Here is a 19,445-nt window from a genome sequence, read left to right as displayed (position 1 = left end):
ACCAATTGGCCTTCCACCTATTTTATTAAATTTAGCTCACAAACCACAGATCCTCGACTTAATACACCTTTCTATTCAATCCTAGGAGAACCAGCTGCCTGCTGTTTGAGAAAGCTAGCTGAGGGGGTACCTATACTGCCCTGCTGGCCTTAAAAACAGCCTGGGTAGCACCGGCTGCTGAGGCAGCACACGGGTGTAAAGGGTTTGGGCTTATCCCTCACCCAGCCTCTCCAAACTGGCTTTTGCCTGAAGCTGATCTTGGCAAAGAGGAAGACAACAATCAACTGTATCACAAAGCAACTGGGGAATTACCAGAAGACTGTAGTTGCAGGGAGGGAAAGTCATCTAAGCAGACACACAAACAAAACATAAAAATGCAAGGATGTGTAGTGTGCAGGAAAGGAGGAGAGCAAGGCAGCAGAGGGGCCAGTGTGACCCTGCCAGACACAGCCATCCTAACTATACAAGGTTGTTCAGGAATTTCTAGTCACACATTAACATTTCATAACTATACCTTCTAGCTTTATCTGCAGATATTGCAGATATTGATCCCAAGTGTATAGTTCAGCAATGGCCAGGTAATTACATGTTGATAACAAAACAATAAACCACTTGAACTGCGATCAAAGTCACATCAACCAGGTACATTTTTCCTACAATATACACCTGACTGAACAGTGCTAAGACAGTGGGTCTTGCCAGCCTCTGCAATGGGGACAGATGTGAGAAAATAGGGCAGCTACGTGAAATTATAGTATTTGTAATTGCTTAAGATGTTCAAGCTAATCCCTGCTGTTAAATCATTTCTGAGACTAAAGCTTCCTCCTTATGTTTCTAAAAAAAAAAAGACATCATTAAAATAATATAAGCTCTACATCATGAAAAACTGTGATATTTTCTCATTGCAAATATTCCCTATGCATGCCCAACCCGTTCTTCCACCCCCTACAGCCATATACACAGCCAGCATGTGTATATGCTGCAACAGTCACTGGACATTTTGTGACACCTTAGGGATTTAGAGTCAAACACAAGCTGCCCAAGCAATTGAAATCTTTCAACACCAGACAACGAACAGTGGTCTCAAATCATTGCTCCAGCACTTTATACATATGTATAAATATAAATGCGTGTATATAAAATGGGAGACACTGTGCACACACACTCTAAGGAGATTCTAATGAGATGCGTGAAAAAATGTATTTTTTGTGTCACTTCACATTTGCCTATAGTATTTTTTTCTTTTTTCATGTTTAAAAGACATGATAATTCTTCTTTTCAGCTAAGCTCTGGAAAATGAAAAACACATATTTCTGAAAAATGACGAGATGTTTGGATCAGAGGTGGGGAGAGGAAGGTATTTTGGGCACATTAAAATAGAAGGATCTCTCACAACACAACTGTTAAGTGTGAAGGAATGCAGCCCAAACACCACAGCATACACTGAGGTGGGGGTTTTTTATTGGTTGGTTGTTTTTATCAACCAAATCACCTTGAAAAAATTCTTGAATTCTAATGAAAGATCAATACATCAAAAAAAATGTTTCTGAATATTCTCATATCCTCTAAAGAGCACTGTATCCTAATGATAGTGTAAGGAGGGTACTTACACTTTTGCCTGATAGGAAAAGAAATTTAATGCAACCATGTAACACAAACATGACACTAAAATATTTATTTGCTACATGTATATATTAATTATTTTCACTTTTTATTAATATATTTTCACCTTTTTAAAGCTATCCAGGTTAAAAATGTCCAAGCCTGTTAAGAGAAGTAAACATTTTCAAAATAAATAAGGAACAAGAAAGGAAGTCAGCTATAGTACACCATCTGCTGCCACAGTCCTCTTGTAAAATATGTTCCAGTTAACAGAGAATACATTTACAATAACATGTTGACACTATTCACTCTCGATTGCTTACATACTGAGCAAATACCATCTTGACATGAAGTGAGACATATGTTTGAAAAAATAAAGGGCCATTTGTTCCAGTGTTACCTCAATTTACACAGGAAAGAGCCACTCCCTCATCTGAATTAAATCCCTAGAACCCCTTTGCCTTTGAAGAAAACCAGCCTCCCAAAGAAATATAGCAACAAGCACTTCGGTTCTGGCAGCCCCTGGTGAATATTGGTTTGTGTACATCACTACAGTGTTTCTGAGTATAGCTTTACCAACCACACATGTCCTAGCCTGTATGGTATGAGTCTGTCCTCCAGAATCACCAGCCCCTACCCACAGACTTGCAGAGCAGCTCACGCAAATGACCAATTTCATTTCTTCACCTTTCATAAATGTTGTTCCTCAAGTGTCTGGTCTGAGATCAATAAGCTGAAGACATCTGAAGCTTCCCAGGATCAACACTTGGCCAAAACACTGTTGGAGATCAGCAGTCAGACACTGGCTTGTAAAGAAGACCTTCTCTCGGACTTTTTCTCCCCCGTGAAGGGTGTTCACATGGAAAATATTTACACAAAAACAGCAGGTCCACATTTTCCAAAGCAGACTGGAAGTCACTTTAGTTTCAAACTGGAGGCTTAACAGACCTATTTTGGTTAGGTTGCAGAGTGCTTCAAGTATGCCAAGTGCTACCTACATAAGTGCCAAGCATTGGTAAGCTACTAATTTGATCAAGAACAGATGCTAAAAGCCAGTTTTTCCAAGTAACCACGAGACTATGTTGGCACAGCCTCGTATTTAGCAAAACCACAAGTGTCCACAAGCACACAGCCAGCCTTGCACAGTGACGCAACCAGTGCATGCTAATACATTCTGTACCCAATTCAGAGACTTGCATAGACTGCACACCTTGAAAACAGCCAGAAAAATTAGCAAACGGATTTGAAATAACTCAGAATATTTGTTATTTTGTAAAATAATCCTGCTTTCAGAAGCATCTCATCCTGAATTTCATCAAGCATTAAAACCAGTAGCATTTTATTAGTGTTTGGTTTCCTGCTGAAAGTTGAAAATGTGTTTTTAAATTTATGGCAGTTCTTTCTTTCTTTCCTTCTTTCCTTCTTTTTCAGTTTCATTTTTAAAACAAAAATTTAATAGTTCCAGATCTTCTTTACTCACAAAAAAACCAGACAATTTTCCTGGTACCTCCAAAATTTAGGACAGAATTCACACACTTAATTTTTTCCAGTAGGAAATTTATCCAAAGTAAAGTGGCAAGGCTTGATTCACCTTTCATATGGATACAAACCAAAAGCAATTCCACCACAGATAATGAAATCCTGACAAACTGAATCTCTCCACAGGGTTTATACATTTTGGGTTTCATCCACGGAACTCATCTTGAAAGGTTCTGAGTATGCCATGTCCAGAAACACACATTTCCTTATGCTTAACCCAAAATCCACTGCATTGAAGATTATTGTAGCCTGTCAAAGCTAAACACCCAACAAATCACAGGCTAAAGTCCACAGGAGAAGGAGTCAGCCTTCTTTTGCTACAGATCTACAGAAACCAAGTGTCCCACTATTCCCCAAGTGGTTCAATCATCAGTAAAATTTAAATTCATTTGAAAATAAGAAACCTAGATCAAGGACTGCTTCCTACACCCCTAGGAACTCCAGTGTTTTAGTATTTCATTGTGACTGACAGCAGGCTACTATAGCATAAAGCTTCAGTCTTATTTAATAAACTTTCTAAGTACAAAGCAGCCTATTTAATTTTTGGCTGGCATTTGAACAGTGATTTCCCATATATGCAGTAGTTTAGCACTCAAGAGTGGCATTTGTTCCTTAGGCAAAAAACTGTCACTTGGGCAATAACTCATCAACTTTACAAGTAATCTAGAACTTTTAACCAGGGTTAAAAAGGCATTTCAAGTGCAATGCACCAGTATTACTTCCATTCATAAATTGAGTAAGAGAAAAGACCCGAATGCTCAGAAATTAGAACTATTTTGAAATTATATCATTAAAAATGTGTTACTAATTTCGTTGAGGATGAGTATTATCATACAAAGTAAAGACTCACCCTAGAAAGACAAGGTAGAGGAAAAATAGACAGAAATTTCTTCTGGATTTTTGACAGGGTTAGTGAAAATCAGTTTTGTTTGGCAGGGATCTATATGAACTTGGACATTTCATTTTCTTCAATCACTGTAATTCTACAACCAAGTTGGAAATAGTTCAAAATGCAATTCAAGCTGACCTATAGAAGTACATGGGATATTTTTGCCAAAGTTAAAACAAAACAACCTATCCCACTTCAGAAAACCTACAGAAGAGTCTCCTCTTAATATCTAGGACACCATAAGTTGTTCCAGGCAGATGTTTAAATCTTCATGCCCAAAGGAATAGCTGTTAGCTTTTGGGCTCAAAGGAACTTGCAAGTCAGGGCATGTATAAAGCTGAAAACAGCTAATATTCAAATAGTCTGAACCAAATAACCCTTTAGTATAGGACACTAATGACTTACTTAACTTTCTCATTTCAACAACGAATCCAGATCTGTGCGTAAGTGAGGCACATAGGTTTTACAAAGACATGGTAAAATATAAATAAAAAATAATAAAAACTCTTACTAATAACAAAACAAATCTGTGACGGATGCTGAAAAAAAATTGATGCTTGGAGGTTTTAGAAACTATTGCAATTTTTGTTTGGTGTTTTTTAAACTAGTTTTGTAATATGGCAGTAACAGCGTGTATGAAGTGCAACCCCACTAAATCAGTAAGGTTATAAAACAGCATTGCAGCTCTTTACACTTGCACTATAATGCACAGTGTTATAAAAAGACCATGCTCTTATGAAGCCCAGGCAGCTAACTTCTTCATTTCATCTTCATCCTCTGCTCTCCTTCTGGTTGATGCTGCAGAGAAAGAGACAATAATCATCAACTAATGTAACAGTCAGAACCATTTTATCTGTTAGCATGAGGACTTGCATAGTGCTTTTCAGTTTGAAGATCTCAGATCAATTTACTGAGTAGCAAGTTGAACATGGATAATACAGGAAGGAAGCTCATGAGAGATGTGACTATTTTGCCTTACCATTATCTCACACATAACCCTGAGGTTAAAAATACAGGTCTGATGTAATTCCTACTGAAAGACTCCTGCAGAAAATACATTTAATCTCTAAAAGCTGTCACAGACAGAAAATGCCCACAAAGAATGCTGCCAGTTCTCTCACCACCATGTAAACAGGCACGAGTGACATAAACTGAAAGGTTCTGCTTATGCAAGTCCAGTCTCCAGATGAACTCATCACATTTTAAAGGGAGGTGTCATTTATTAAAAGGAACAAAGAAATTCCTGAATTTACTATGCTCAGGTGACATCAGTTAACTACTGTGTTCACAGCATCAGCAATCCCCAGCTCTGTATCAGCTCCCACACAGACTTTCTCCCTTTGCACCCAAATGTCCTATCACACATCTGCATTCACCAAACTAAAACCTTGCCCAAGTAGTCTTCATTTGCTGACCTACAAACTAGATGCCCTACAGCCCAGGTTCAATCTCAGGCTGTCTCCATCTGTGTATGGGTTGTGTGTGTCAGGACTGGCACCTCTCCCAGTGCCAGTAGAACACTGTTGCTGGGTGCATCATCCACCTGTGCAAGCTTACAGCAGCCAGTTGGCTCCTGCCTGCAGCAGCCACAGGGCCAGGAGCAACCGTGTTGGGGGATGGGGGCGTGGGACTGCAGCTACCACCTTCAGGAAAAGGATGCAGGAGAGCACAGGTCCTGTCCCTATTCTGCAAATGCCACTGGCTCACTGTGTGACTGGGGAAGGTCACTGTGCCTTGCTCCATTCAGTTTCCCCATCTTCAAGATCAGGAGGGTAACATGCACCTCTAATTAGAAGCATTATAGATCGATTAGCTGTACTGATTTTGCTTGTGCTTTTGTAAGCACTGAGTTTCAGAAAACATAAGCCAGTTTTGCAAGGCCTTAAACTATATAACTGTAACCAGCTAATTTTGCCTGAAGTAACCATACAGACAGATGAAGTAGAAAATTAAGATAGTGAGAAGTACATGGAGATAGCCTGGATTTAATAAAAATGTCAACTGCCATAGCTGGAAGACAATGCATGAACAAGCTATAATTGACCAGAGTGCAATTTGCACTGCTTTTCTAAATTTTTTAATTTTTTTTTTACTAGCTGTTCTGCAGTTGACTTCCGTAGATGAGGCCACAATCTCAGTCTGAATGTTTGAAACTACATCTGAGGATTTAAATGCCATCTGCCAAAACACATGTAATAGTCTATGAGTCAGCCTGGTCTAGGTAACCTGTTCTGCAGCAGAACACACCATAAACAACCTGTGTCACGTGTGTGCTGCCCTTACCATGAAATATTTATATTCTTTTACTAGCCTCAGTACACAGCAAATCTTTCACCTGATAGAGGACAACAGGGACATGGTGAAAGGTGGAGTAAAGGTTGTCTGACTCTGGCTTAATTCAAAATGAACAAGGCAGAACTACAGAAAAATAAGACTACAGCTTAAGACTACAGAAATAAGCCTGTTCAGTAGAAAGCAAGTAAAGGAATGAAAATATTTCTTTAAATGTGTGCTTCCTGCTGCCTCCTTCATTTCTAATTAAAACACCAGTGGCAAATATCAAACCACTACCCCACAAAGCTGGATCTTTGTGACGCTAACATTTTGAATCTAGGTCAGACTCTAATTAAAAGAGACTAAGGATTTAATTGCAAAAAAAAAAAAAGTCTTCCCATTCCTCAATAATCTCACTACATTTCAGTTGGAGATTCATCAGTATATCTGCAAGGTCAAGTTCCCTGAGTTTGTCTCCCCAAATCTACAGAGAATTTAACCCTAAATGCTTTCATAGAGAAAAACAGATTTACACTCTGCTTTTTCTGTTAAACAGATACAAAGGTAAGAAAAGGAATTTACAACACTTAAAAAGTTAAAACAGAGTTAAATACATATCTGAAACTCTCTTTTCCTCTCCCCTTTCTCACAGCATGATTTAATAATGAGAAATGTAAAATGGCAAGCAGGCAGTTTACCAGGGCGAGAAGGCAGCGATGTGGACGGAACACTTGGCAACCTGACATCTCTCATTCCCTTGTTCAGTTCTTCTTGCTCCAGTTCTTCTAACTCTGCCATCAACTCATCCTAAATTCAAGGAAAACATTACTTACAAATTCATTGTACTGACAGGGATCGGAGGCAAGGGCACATTTAAATAACATGAAGCAAAGCACTACTGAAGAAACAATTTACACCTGAAAAACACATATCAAAACTCAGCATATTAAAAGTATATTTTTTACTAAATATGGGCAATAACGATAAACCTTAATTGAACACGGAAAGAAGGACCATGGAAGTTAGAAACAGGACAAAGAACAAAATTAGAAACAAAACTGACAGCAGTACAGTACTTGTAAAAAAGGCAAACACAGTGGGGAAAAAGCTTCTCCGCTCTCCCTAGGTTTGTTCCAAATCTAGACACTGTACTCTTCAATGGATTCTAATTTTAAGATGCTATTTGTCCCATTTTAAAAAGCAAACAGCTTTGGTTATAAGGTAGACTGCCATTAAACATTACGCTTCAGCCTTATAACACAAGTCCAGGATTATATATAATTTCAAAACAGCATTGGAATCAGAACTGTCCTCTGGGTCCTGCTATTCACTCTTGAAGCACACAACACTCTTGGGGTTTCAGCTGCAGAAGCTGATTTGGACAGATGATTAATCCACTTGGATAATGCTAAAAATAAAAAAGCTGTACACTTCTTAAAAAAACAAAGAACCTACTCCTTGGCTGGAGGTTCCCAAAGAAAGGAAGCTAAATGTTAACATTATTTGTAGAGAAATGGACCTTTGCCACATTGATAAAATGGTTTAAAAAGAAACAATGGGCAAAAGTGGCTGAGAAAAATGTGTCTGTGTAGCAAAGAGCTACGAGGTAGTGAAACAGGCTTTGCCTACACATTTATACTTTGTTTATCACCAATGCAGAAGTTAAATGATAGTTACATAGCCATCACTGGCCTTCCTACCTAGATTTACTTTCTCATGGGTTTATAATTTACAGCCAAAAAATGGCTACAGTTTGCCTACCTGCCCTAGTTTACAGTGCAAATCCTTGGATATGATCTAAAAATTTCAGCATCAGGTCTACACCTGATGATGTTCAATTCCCAGCTGATCTCTCAAGTGCAAGTTGGAGCCCCCTGTTTTACTTAAGCATTTAGCTGAAGTGCAAATCTGCTTGTACTTTAAATGCCTCAGTCAGTGCTGTGCATACAAGCTTCTTAAAAAGTTAGTGTCCAAGCTGTTGTGAAGTCAATGGCAACAGGTATTTCTGAAAAATTCTAGATGGTCATCTAACCCCCTTCCATGCCAAATCAGTCCTTTCCAACCTCCACTGAACAAGAAAACAATTAAGAGGAAGTGTCAGTCATGTCAAGCATTCTTTAAAAAAGATGTGAACAAAACAATGATCACGAGCCTACACCTTTAACATAATAATGTAAAGGCTAGAACATTTGCTCTCAAAGTGGAGACTCTAGTTTTAAGTTCTCTTCACTCTTGAGAACAGACTTAGCTACTAATTTCCCACAACTCAAAAATTGTTCTACAAGTAGGCTGTGGAGCATTGCAATAGCTACAACAAATCCTCTTTCTCCTCTTGAACCTAGGCCTCTGCAAGAGCAGAGGGAAGATACTATGTGAACTTGCAGTTTCCAGGCTTTGTTCACTGGATGGTGTGTATTTCACATTTGATTATCAGAAACAGGACTCCAGGCAAGGATCACCCCTCCCAGAGAGCATTCTACTCAGGCAGGACAGAGTTTTTTTGCATTCTTCATGAAAAACACTGTGTCAACCCAGGGAGAAAGAACCCTTATGTTTCTGTGTCTGTCTGGAGCAGGAGAAATCACACGCTTCCATGATCTCCTTACACTCAAGGCACATGAGTGAAGAGAAAACGCATCCAAGTGTGTGGTCAAAACGTCCTCCAAAAAAATAAAATTAAATATCATCCTCCAACACAAATCACCTCATAACTGAGCAATTAAGTCACTGATTCTAGCACTCTCAAGCTGCAGTGGCCTGCAAACCAGATTTTCCACTTACTGCCCAAGTGCTATAAGTATTAGGCTCCTATGCAAAAGCAGGTGCTGGTACAAAGATGTCCCATGTGCCAGTGGCTTATGTCCCAGAACAGGAACCATGCACATCAACTTAGACTAGTACCTCTTGGGAACTTTCAGATCAATCTAAAACATGTTTACTAAGGCTAGGCCCCCAAAAGTTAAGCACTGATGAAAAGTAAGACACTGTACAGCTGTTTGGGATGGCACTATGTTTTTCAATTGTTTGAAGCCCAGTTTATACAGGCCAAATCCCATTCCTTGTGCCAGTAATGCACGTGTTTCTTGGAAAGTCTATTTACATTTGAAGTGGAAAAACAGGAAAGCAGATAATGGGAACAAAATACAAAGAATTATTCCTATTTTCAACAAATTATAACTATTGAATGAAACCTCCCCTTCCTCCTAGTCAAGCGAATATGTACGATATCACACTTATATTTTTCTTTGTTGTCCATTTGGGTATACAGGAACAAATTAGTTCAGGATAGAGTGAGTTGTCTGATTATTCAGGACATTTTTCAAATGATCCCTGATGATCCCAAATCAACAAAATTGAAAAACAAAACCAAACTGTTGTGCTACTGAACCCAATTCCCAGCTCTGCATTTCACAGATCACAAGAATTTTGAGTACCCTTGACCCTTGAGTCCTCGGCCACGGCTGGATCAGAAATAAGTAATAATATGCTTAGATACACAAAACCAAATCCAGGAGCACTGGATGAAAGTTACTGCAACAAATTTTCAGAAGGTCCTAAATGCCTTGTGGGCATTTCAGAAGAAAGAGCTCAAGGAAGAAACCTTATTGCCTCCAACGGGTATTACGTCTATGTAATGCATCTACTTCTGTAGAAAATCTGGAAAAAAAAAGAAAGGACCTGCATCTCCCAGCACCAAAAATGACCTTAAAAAAATGGTCCAACTATTCAGAATTGTGAACAGCAGCCTGTTCACGGCGCAGGAACTGCACTTAGTCAAACGGATGTCTATTTGGACCACAAAAAATTATATGTTTCAGTGTCCACTTAGAGTAGTACATGTTTTAGTGATCTCCTCCTTCCATGGTTCAAATGAGAAAAACAAGTACAGGAGTGTAGTTAAAAATGCTTTCCTTAAAATTTATATATAAATAAAAGTAGGTTTTATATTTTACATATATATATTTTAGTATATCTTTTATATATTAACATATTTAATATTTATATAAAAATTATACACTTGTCCTAGATAGAACCAAGGAATTTCACATCCACACCTTTTAAGAAACAAACCACTGCACAACCAATAACTGTGGAGTCACAACCAATAACCAAATAACTGTGGAGTCATCTAACAACTAAAACTCACAGGCCTGAAGTACTAACCTCATCAAACTCATCACCAAAGGTGGCTCGGTTTGAGATAGCATCTGAAATTTCCTGGGCAACATCTTGCTGTTCAGTGATATCTTGCATCAAATCATCAATTTTGTTCAAGTCCCTGGAAAGATAACATGGAAACATATTTTTAAAGATATATCATCCAAATCCTACAGAAGAGACTCACTGGAACAGACTCTATTTTCTTTTTATGCCCATGGCTGTATAAACAGCAGAACTCACAGGGAATAATTTCCTTGCCCAGACCTTAACGCCTACACTAAAAGCTTCTGTGTGCTTTGGCCAATCCAACTTCTTCCACTTTTGGATTATAACAAAAGTTAAGCTGCAGCAGAGTGTGTCTCTCTCCCCCTCGGGGCTTCTCAGACCTCTGCCAGGCAACAGTCACACCCCCCGGGCAGATCCCCCAAGGTCAGTATCTTTATGGGCCATTCAGTACTTAAAAAGGGAGCTTGTAAGAAAGATAGCAATAAACATTTTTGCAGGGCCTGTTGCAATAGGCCAGAGGGTAATGGCTTTAAACTAAAAGAGGGTCAATTTAGACTTGACACAAGGAAGAAGTGTTTTACAATGAGGGTGGTTAAACACTGGCACAGGTTGCCCAGAGAGGTGGTGGATGCTCCATCCCTGGAAACATTCTAAATCAGGCTGGACAGACTCTGAGCAACATGATCTAGTGGAGGATGTCCCTGTCCACTGCAGGGTGTTTGGACAAGATGACCTTTAAAGGTCACTTCTAACCCAATCTATTCTATGATTACATGGATCTTTCTTGATGTTAAGCTTTCACCAGAACCGAGGGCAACTTAAGAGAACCGTACCCCATTTAAAGACTTCCCCTTATTGTTAACTTCATTATTGTTTCAATTCCTGTTTGCTTCTTCCAGAAAAACCTTTCTGATTTAACTCTGTTTATTCAGGCAGGAAAACACCCCTTGAAACAACATAGGACATATAAAAAAAAAGAGTAATTTTTTTTGTCCATGTCATATTTTTATTCGAGTCTAACCAGTACTTTGAATCCCACAATCTAGCTTATGGATTCTGAGGAAAAGAGTTCACTTAGTTTCTATAACTAAATTTTCTTCTGGACAAACCAAGGGCAGAGGCCAGTCTCCACTGCCAAGATAGACAAAAAAAGACAGGTAACACACAGATCTCACTAGTTAAGTGAACTTCCTTTTAGACTCGATGTTAAGAAAAGATATTTTTTTGCCAAATATAACACTGCAGCACCAATAGCATTCCTTACATTAGATGCCTGAACCAAAAATGAAGTAAAAACTGTCTAACTTGATACAACAGTCTGCAGTGATGGAATAGTTTGAAAGTGGTCAATAAGCTCAATTTGAAAGCTATTAAAAAGCACTTACATATTTTCATGTACTTTTTTCATAGCTTGTGCAGCATAACCCATATTCTTGAGCACTTCTGTGTTCGTGTGGGAATTTTCCAATGCCTCTCTCTGGAACTCAATGGTCGAAAGTGTCCCATCAATTTGACTCAACTGTTTCTCATATCTCTTTTTCCTCTTCAGTGCTTGTAAGGCAGCTGGAATAGGAAGAGGCAAAGTGCATTGTGTGTTTTCATAGCAAAATGCAAGGCCAAGTAGTTCAGCACCAAGCTGACCTCCAGAATTTATAATTCTAACCCTCCTACCTTACTAGCAGGGAGACAAACTTTGACCACACCACATCAGCAGCCTGTTTATCACCAACATGCTGTTGCATGAACATGCTGGGAAGCCTCTTTTAGATTAACTCCTTTTAGAACCACAGGGAAGAGCAGCTTCTTCCTCCACTGCGGGAGATCTTGAACTCCATCCTGTGCACACAGGCAGAGTAGAGAAAATGGGGAAGAGAGAAAAACATGAGAGAAGAGTGAGAAAGGAGAAAACACAGGAAAGGAGAAAAGAAGAAGTTGCAAAACATAAGCAAAAACTAAAGAAGACAGCATAAGAAGATCTATCATGATAACCACACCTCCAGCAATGCTGCTTTCTAAACATTGTCTCAACAGCAGTAACTGTGAAGTGCAATGGAAAGCCCAAATGGCCCGACCAGGCAGGTGGGTTGGATCAAAGGAGGACACATTTCTCTGGCTTTCAGCTGCATCTATTTCTTACAATCACTTAGGAAGATGATCTTTAAACCTTAGAATTTGAAAACATATAGAACTTTGTAGACAAAGGCACACTCAAACTCAGCTACACCCCAGTATCTTTGTAAATTATCGAGATTAGTCTTTTATATTTGCTAAGTTATGAGCAGCATACTTTGCTCAGAGTAAATCATTACCAAAACTAGGGACTTTCTCTTGGCCTCAGGGTGTGGAACACACACAATCTCTCCACAAGCATTTCCTGACCACTGTCCCTTGCAAACTACAGATGTGCCAGGCAAAAAAACCACCAAACAAAACCAGGAGACTGAGTTAATCCATTGGTTTTTCAATGCTATTTACACCCATATTCCTCCCCTTGTCTTCTACATTTAATTTTTTTAATCAGGTTCAGAGCCTGCAAGCAACAGCCGTGCAGCCCCTCAGACTCAATCAACAGCAGGAACTATTGTTGCCATCCTTTCAAATAATTGCTCATGTACAATAATACTGAACCTTGACACTGGGGTACACAACTTTTCAAATGAAGTTAGGATATCTCCAAAGAGGGGGCATAGATTTTTGATGTGTAACACCACACTAGAAAAATTAGTGCTTAGTTGACAAATGCTTGAATCAACATGGTCAGAACTGCACACTAGGAGCTGTGCAAGGACAGGCATTCACACAGGCTAAGATTCTAGAACATGCAATAAGATGTTTCAGGACAGCAAACCGCAATCATAACACATTAATCACAGTATTCAAGTTCAAGGTTTTCCCAGGTTTAGGGGGATGGTCCAAAGATCATGCATATTCCACAGAAGATGCCTGAACACCAGATGATGTCTTGCAAATGGCAAATGTGAGAATTGTAAAATTCTCACTGGCAATTCCAAAATAAATCATTTTTACTTAATCCCAAACAATCTTTACCTACTTATTACTTTCCTATTTATTTATGCTTATTATTGGTAGTGTTAGCACACTAGCCATTTCCTTCCTTAGCTTTCCTCGAATCAAATTTGATCCTGGATTCTTCCTAGGAAGCTAGAGATTACAGACAAATATAAAAGTCTGAAACTGTACCTAACACGAGCTGTGTCAGAGAGGACCCTAAAGCCCTGTGGACAGAGGAGCACTAACCAGCTGATGCAGAAAGGCTTCAATTGGAATAAGCATCTACCACAGGGCAGTATTTCCAGCCAGCATTATTCAGAAATGGGACTCTGCAATGGTGCTGTTTTTATTGGCCACTCAGAGAGAAAATGGATTTCCGCAGTGACACACAAAGCAGTTGTTTTTAAAATCCTGAAGATCATTTAATTAAACCACACCCAAATTAAGAAACCACAGGAGAAGCTAAAGTCCTTGACTTCACCTATTCGTAAACATCTTTTCCTCATTATTGTAGTGCAACATATTATCTTCATTCTCTTTAGTTTTACCAGTAACTTACAGAATAAATCACTTCAGAGGAAATTAATTTGTCCTTCTTCATTATCAACCTAGGCATAATAATTCCCCACATCACACTATATGATTTTCCTGATTTGTATTAAATGAATGTCCTTTATTGCACAGTGGTTTGTTATAATAGCTCCTAGACCATTTATGAGTATTTCCTTGTTATTTGAAATCTATTTTTCTGTGTTTTACAGAGTATCGTGAACTTTTAGTGCTTTTCTACTGCACATTACAAGCATTTTAAACTCTCTGTGCAACTCTTACAGGATTAAAATGCTTCTGCATTATAATGCTACTGCATTATAATTACCAAACTGCAGAAGAACATATCTCTCAAAAAAGAATGAATTGAGCACAGAACCCAAACTTACTTTGATGAAGATCTAAGAATGGCACTGAAAAATAGTGCTGGCCATTCCAAAGATCTCAAAAAGGAAGACAGCCCAGGGAGGATAGGTCTAGCAGGAGCAGAGTCTGAGGAAGCAAGTGTAATTAATAGCAATTGAAGCAGAAAGAGGTGGAGGTCTTCTCCAGGAAAAAAATTAAAAAAAAACAGTATCATATACTTTTTCAGTTGTGCTCCAAAGAAGCTGATTCAACTCCTGCATTTCATAATGGTTAACCGTTGGCTGGGCTTTAGCACATTTCCTGTACTTCTGAGTCTAGCAAGCAGGATACAGCTCATAGATTAGGAAAAACTGCTTTTAATGTGAGCTTCTATTTTATAGTCAAGATAAGTGCCTGGAACAACAGAAGACTATTATGTCAGTTTAAGTATGCATCTGAATGAACTACTATTACTAACATACAGAAGAGCACTTTTCCAATATCACTAGTATGCTGATACTTTACTAAAGAAGAAAAAATGGCCAGCTGGGCAATAGTAATCCTGGCCACACTGAGTATCCAGGTTTCAAAAGGAAAGTAGTGAAATAGGAAGAGTTGTGGTACCCTTCTCATGGTTTCATGACAGATCACAACGAAAAGAGAGCACAATGGTAACAACGCCTTCACCTGTCAAGCCCATCACCAACACTCATGAGTACAGGAAGCACCAATAATCTCATCTTCTTAAGTAGAAATAAATGGATTGTCTAGTAATCCTTAAAATTCCCAGGAAGAAGGAAACGAGTGTTTCTTCAGAAGACGTAACATCACTGTGAAAGTGCTGGATCTCATTCTTGGATATAGCTCACAAACCTCCACTTCAGTCCTGCGAGGGATCAATGGATTGCAACTTCTGATCTCCCTTACACCAGGGACAACCAAAGGCAATGCTGCTGAGGCCATAAAAATCATAGGACCCTAATTAAGTTCACTGCCAGTATGCATAATCCTTAAAGCCTTGTGGAGGAAGCCACACACACTTACAACTGAATTCAAGAGCAATAATGTACTGAACTAGTTATAAGTATTCCAGTTCATGGCAAGACGCTTGAAACATGATCATGAAGATCAGAGAACAGTTGCTGCAACTTGCAGAACAAAGACACAACTAAGGGCTTCCTCTTACCTCCCTGCCAGAATCCATCATTCCCAGTCTGTCCCTCACCCTTCCACAGGCATGACTGTCCTGTCCATAACACACAACTGCCACACCATTGTTTGGTTTCAGTGGCCTCCTGGTTACAACCACCTCATTGAAAAGGAATGCTACAGGGCTACATAAGCACTGCACAAACATAACACACGAACATAACACACAGCATCTACCTGTAAACCCCTCCTTGCTATTTCAGTTTTCTTCAAAGGTTTTGTCCTCGGTAGTACTATCTGGTTCTTTACAGTTGAAATTTAATTCTATTCTGGATGGCTTCTCTTAACTTTATTCGGCTTCTCTTAACTTTATTCCTTTCATTTAGAATTTTTTTTTTTTTTAGTATCTGTGAAAGACTCCAGGCTGAAACAACACACATTCATATGTACGTTATTTTCACAGTTACTAGTGCACTTCAGAAAATACGTTTCCTTTTAAATAGAGTTTTCAAATATCCGGTATAACTTTCTGTCCTTTAATTTTTCCTGTATGACCTTCAAAATAATGGAGAAGAAAGGCCAGTTCATCGATGGAGTTGGCAGCTGTGTACTGGCTGAAACTGAGATACCCCAAAAAGTACAGCAAGAGATAAAAAACAAAACAAAACACTCACAAAAAGTGTGAGTGAAATGGGAAGAGATTAAAAGGCAGTGTTAACTGTGAAAAAAAATACTCCTTATCATCACATAACCTCTGCAGGACAAATTCCAACAAACACTGTTGTTTCAAAAACCCTGAAGCTGTCTAGCCACAATAAGATACTAATGGGGAATGCTGGAAATGTATTTAATAGCCAATTTCAGACTAGGTACAGGAACTGCGGAGATACTCACTTCATAAAAGAAAAGCCAGAAGTATTTAAGTGATGTTTCACATCTATTTGCATAGCTAACACGTTACAGCTTTTACATCAAGTAAAGCCTACTGATGTCACATGAACCCATTCAAGAGTCATATGAACTCATATGAGAAATTGCTGGTGCTTGAATCTGCTCTCTCTTGTGTTAGTATTACTGACTCAGACTCACTTAAAAATCAAATGAGATCATGCTAATTTGATGCATTTTCTATCTCTAGATAGAAATCTTAACTCCAGTCTCAAACAGTCCCATTTTAGTTTCCACAAGCTTCTCCACAGATGCAAATAAGAAAAATTAAAACCAAAATTAAAATTAAAAATTAAAAAAAAACCACACCACATTAAAAATTACCTGTGAAGTCCCTTTGAAACATTAACAAGGCAATGTAGATTAAAACCTTCATTCTCTCACTTGTGTGTATGTTTACATAATGTTACATACACACAGACGCTGGTTAGAACAGATTTTCTCTGAACTATACAGTACAATACATCGTATGTATTATGCTGTTATATGTAAATCAACAGCAATTAAACTGTAAAGCAACTGACATATCAAATGAAGACATATTATTGGAGATTTCAGTTCACTCATTATCCTGCTAAATTCAAGCACTTTGGCACAGCAAGGTTAGTTTATCTCGTTTCTCCTCTGACTGTACTTACACTATCTCATTTTGGCTTTAGAACCACTTTTTGCATGGATGCAAAAAGTGGCACTTTTTGCAGTGCCAAACTGCACTTTGTGCCCTACTCCTGCCTCTTTACTGTCCTTAACTGTTGGTGCCTGAGCAATTGACAAGATAAAAGGGAGTTATTTTTAACTATGATCAGCTCAACAATCTACTTTGCAGCACCACTCCATGAACAATTTCATAGATTAAAAAACAGGGGAATTGCATATTGAGTACAGAAGTGCAAAAAACGATTTGGAAGAAAATTTTCAGATATCAAACACTGCATGCCTGGATTTAACCAGGAATTTCTACAGTCAAAAGACCAGCCTGTTTTCTTGCATCAGATCTCCAGCTTGGGCTGTTGCACAATGAACTCAGCCTCAGGAGCAACCCAATCACTTTGTCCCATAGCAAATTAGTTTCCAGTTGGATCACCTTCCTGAACTAGCTCACTGCAACAGCATAGAGACACTCCAGCTGAAGCCAGGGGAGTAGAAAAGTGTGGGACTGTGACAACCCTGACAGCTCCCATGCTGCAGAGTACCTGGCTCAGATGTGCTGCTCAACTGGCTTTACTCCCTCTGACTGTACCTTCAAACCTGTCCCATCTTGACCCGTGATTTTAAATCCTTTGTAACTAAAAGTTAGTTAAGTTAAATGGCTTTTTGCTAATACTTGTTAAATGCTAAAGTATTACAAATACATTATAGGGCTAACCAAAACACTTCTAACATGCAGGTCCTCACAAGTTCTAAGTTACATGGCATTATTTTTTAAATTATTAAATAACAGAAAGAGCAGACAAAAAGCTACCTTGTCATTACATCAGAAATCTTTAATTCTAATTTTTCTTCTGTTTCAAAGCATTTAAAGAAAAATACATCTCAGAGGAGACAAACGGGCCTCTAGTTGACTTCAGGAAGTAATTAATCTGTTTCTCAAAGCCCTTTATATCCCCAAGACATTGACTACCATCATTTGCTTCCCAGAGATGAGAACACCTGTACATGCAGAAGCCAGACCTTATTACCCCTTACTATCTCTCTTTCGCAGCTAACAGCAGCCCGGACCAGTAGTCACTAATGCTCTAAACTATCATTCATTTTTTTGGTTGTATCATGTACATCCTACATGATTTGAGGCAAATCACTGAATCACTTTGTTCCTCAGTTGCCACCAGTGGGGATAACATGCATTTATTCATGAATACAGGAGATCCTCACATCCTTCAGCTCCTTTTCCACCCGCCCAACCAATACTCAATCTCCAAGCTGTGATCCCCTCCCCACACTAAGCAGCAGTATTTTGCGTCCCAGGTATCCAGCCGACACATGCATCCACTGCGGTGCAAAGCACGTGTATCGCATAGGGAGCCACAGACAGTAAATTAGTGAGGAATAAAGCATCCTATTACCACCCCACCATAATGAATCCACAGTACACTAAACACTAACAGATGCCAAAGACCATCCCGCCTCGCGTGTGTTGATATTTGCTGGGAGCCCAGAGCCGACTCACACTGCACACCTGCGGAGTCAGCTGACCCGGCCCTGCCACGGACTCGGCGAGACCCGAGTCCCTCGTTCCGAACAGACCCCAGGACCCAGAGGCGCTCCAGCCCTGGGATTTAAAGCCTCGCAAGCCCGGCGGGGGCGGAGGGCAGCGGGGTCCGGTTCGCACTCACCTCGCCTGTTCTTGGTGCCGTGCTGCCGGGCTACCGCCAGCTCCCGCTCGATCCGCGTCTCCAGGTACTCCTGCTTCTTGCTGAGCATCTCCTCTGTCTCCCGCAGCCGGGCAAGAGCCTCCTGCGGCGAAGGCCCTCCGCGGCCCTTGGAGGCGGCCGAGCCGCCCCCCTTGAAAAACCTGGAGATCTTGCTCATGGCGGCGACCCCGGTTCGGCGACCGCCGACGGAAAGGTCTAGCTGGTCCGGCCCGGCCCGCAGAAACCTCCCTGGCCGGCACAAGCCGTGACGGCACTTCCTGAGCCCAGGGCTGGCGGCACCGCACCTGGCGGCGGGGCGGTCCCGGGGGCGGCCCCGGGGAGGCCGAGCTGCCGCTGCCCTCCGCCACCTTCGGGCCAGGGCAGGAGGAGCGGGGGAGCTCCGCGGGGCAGCCGTAGGGACCCGGGCCGGGAGGGTGGTGCCCCCGCTGCGGAGGCGGCTGCCGAGTTTGTGTTTCCCCCCCATTTTTTCCCCGTGTCACAGAATCACGGAATGGTAAGGTTAGAAGGGACCACAGTGGGTCATCTGGTCCAACCTCCCTGCTCAAGCAGAGTCATCTTAGAGCACAGGATTGTGTCCAGACGGTTCTTGAATGTCTCCA

The 19,445-nt window shown here is 40.1% G+C and overlaps 1 protein-coding gene across 1 annotated transcript; it reads right to left on the bottom strand.

Moving 5' to 3' along the window:
• Positions 1-1,501: 1,501 nt before the first annotated feature.
• CHMP4C (charged multivesicular body protein 4C) lies at positions 1,502-19,016 on the bottom strand. The gene is made up of 5 exons (XM_017834595.1): positions 18,808-19,016; positions 11,857-12,034; positions 10,469-10,583; positions 7,003-7,111; positions 1,502-4,828 (listed from the first exon to the last, which is right to left on the bottom strand). The coding sequence occupies exons 1-5, from the start codon at positions 19,001-19,003 to the stop codon at positions 4,764-4,766; spliced, it is 663 nt and encodes a 220-aa protein (XP_017690084.1). The 5' UTR covers positions 19,004-19,016; the 3' UTR covers positions 1,502-4,763.
• Positions 19,017-19,445: the final 429 nt, after the last annotated feature.

This window comes from Lepidothrix coronata, unplaced genomic scaffold (assembly GCF_001604755.1).
Source record: "Lepidothrix coronata isolate B3197 unplaced genomic scaffold, Lepidothrix_coronata-1.0 Scaffold235, whole genome shotgun sequence".
Classification (NCBI taxonomy): domain Eukaryota; kingdom Metazoa; phylum Chordata; class Aves; order Passeriformes; family Pipridae; genus Lepidothrix; species Lepidothrix coronata.
The sequence above is the reverse complement of the archived record's forward strand: the minus strand, read 5'-3'. Positions and strand labels throughout refer to the sequence as shown.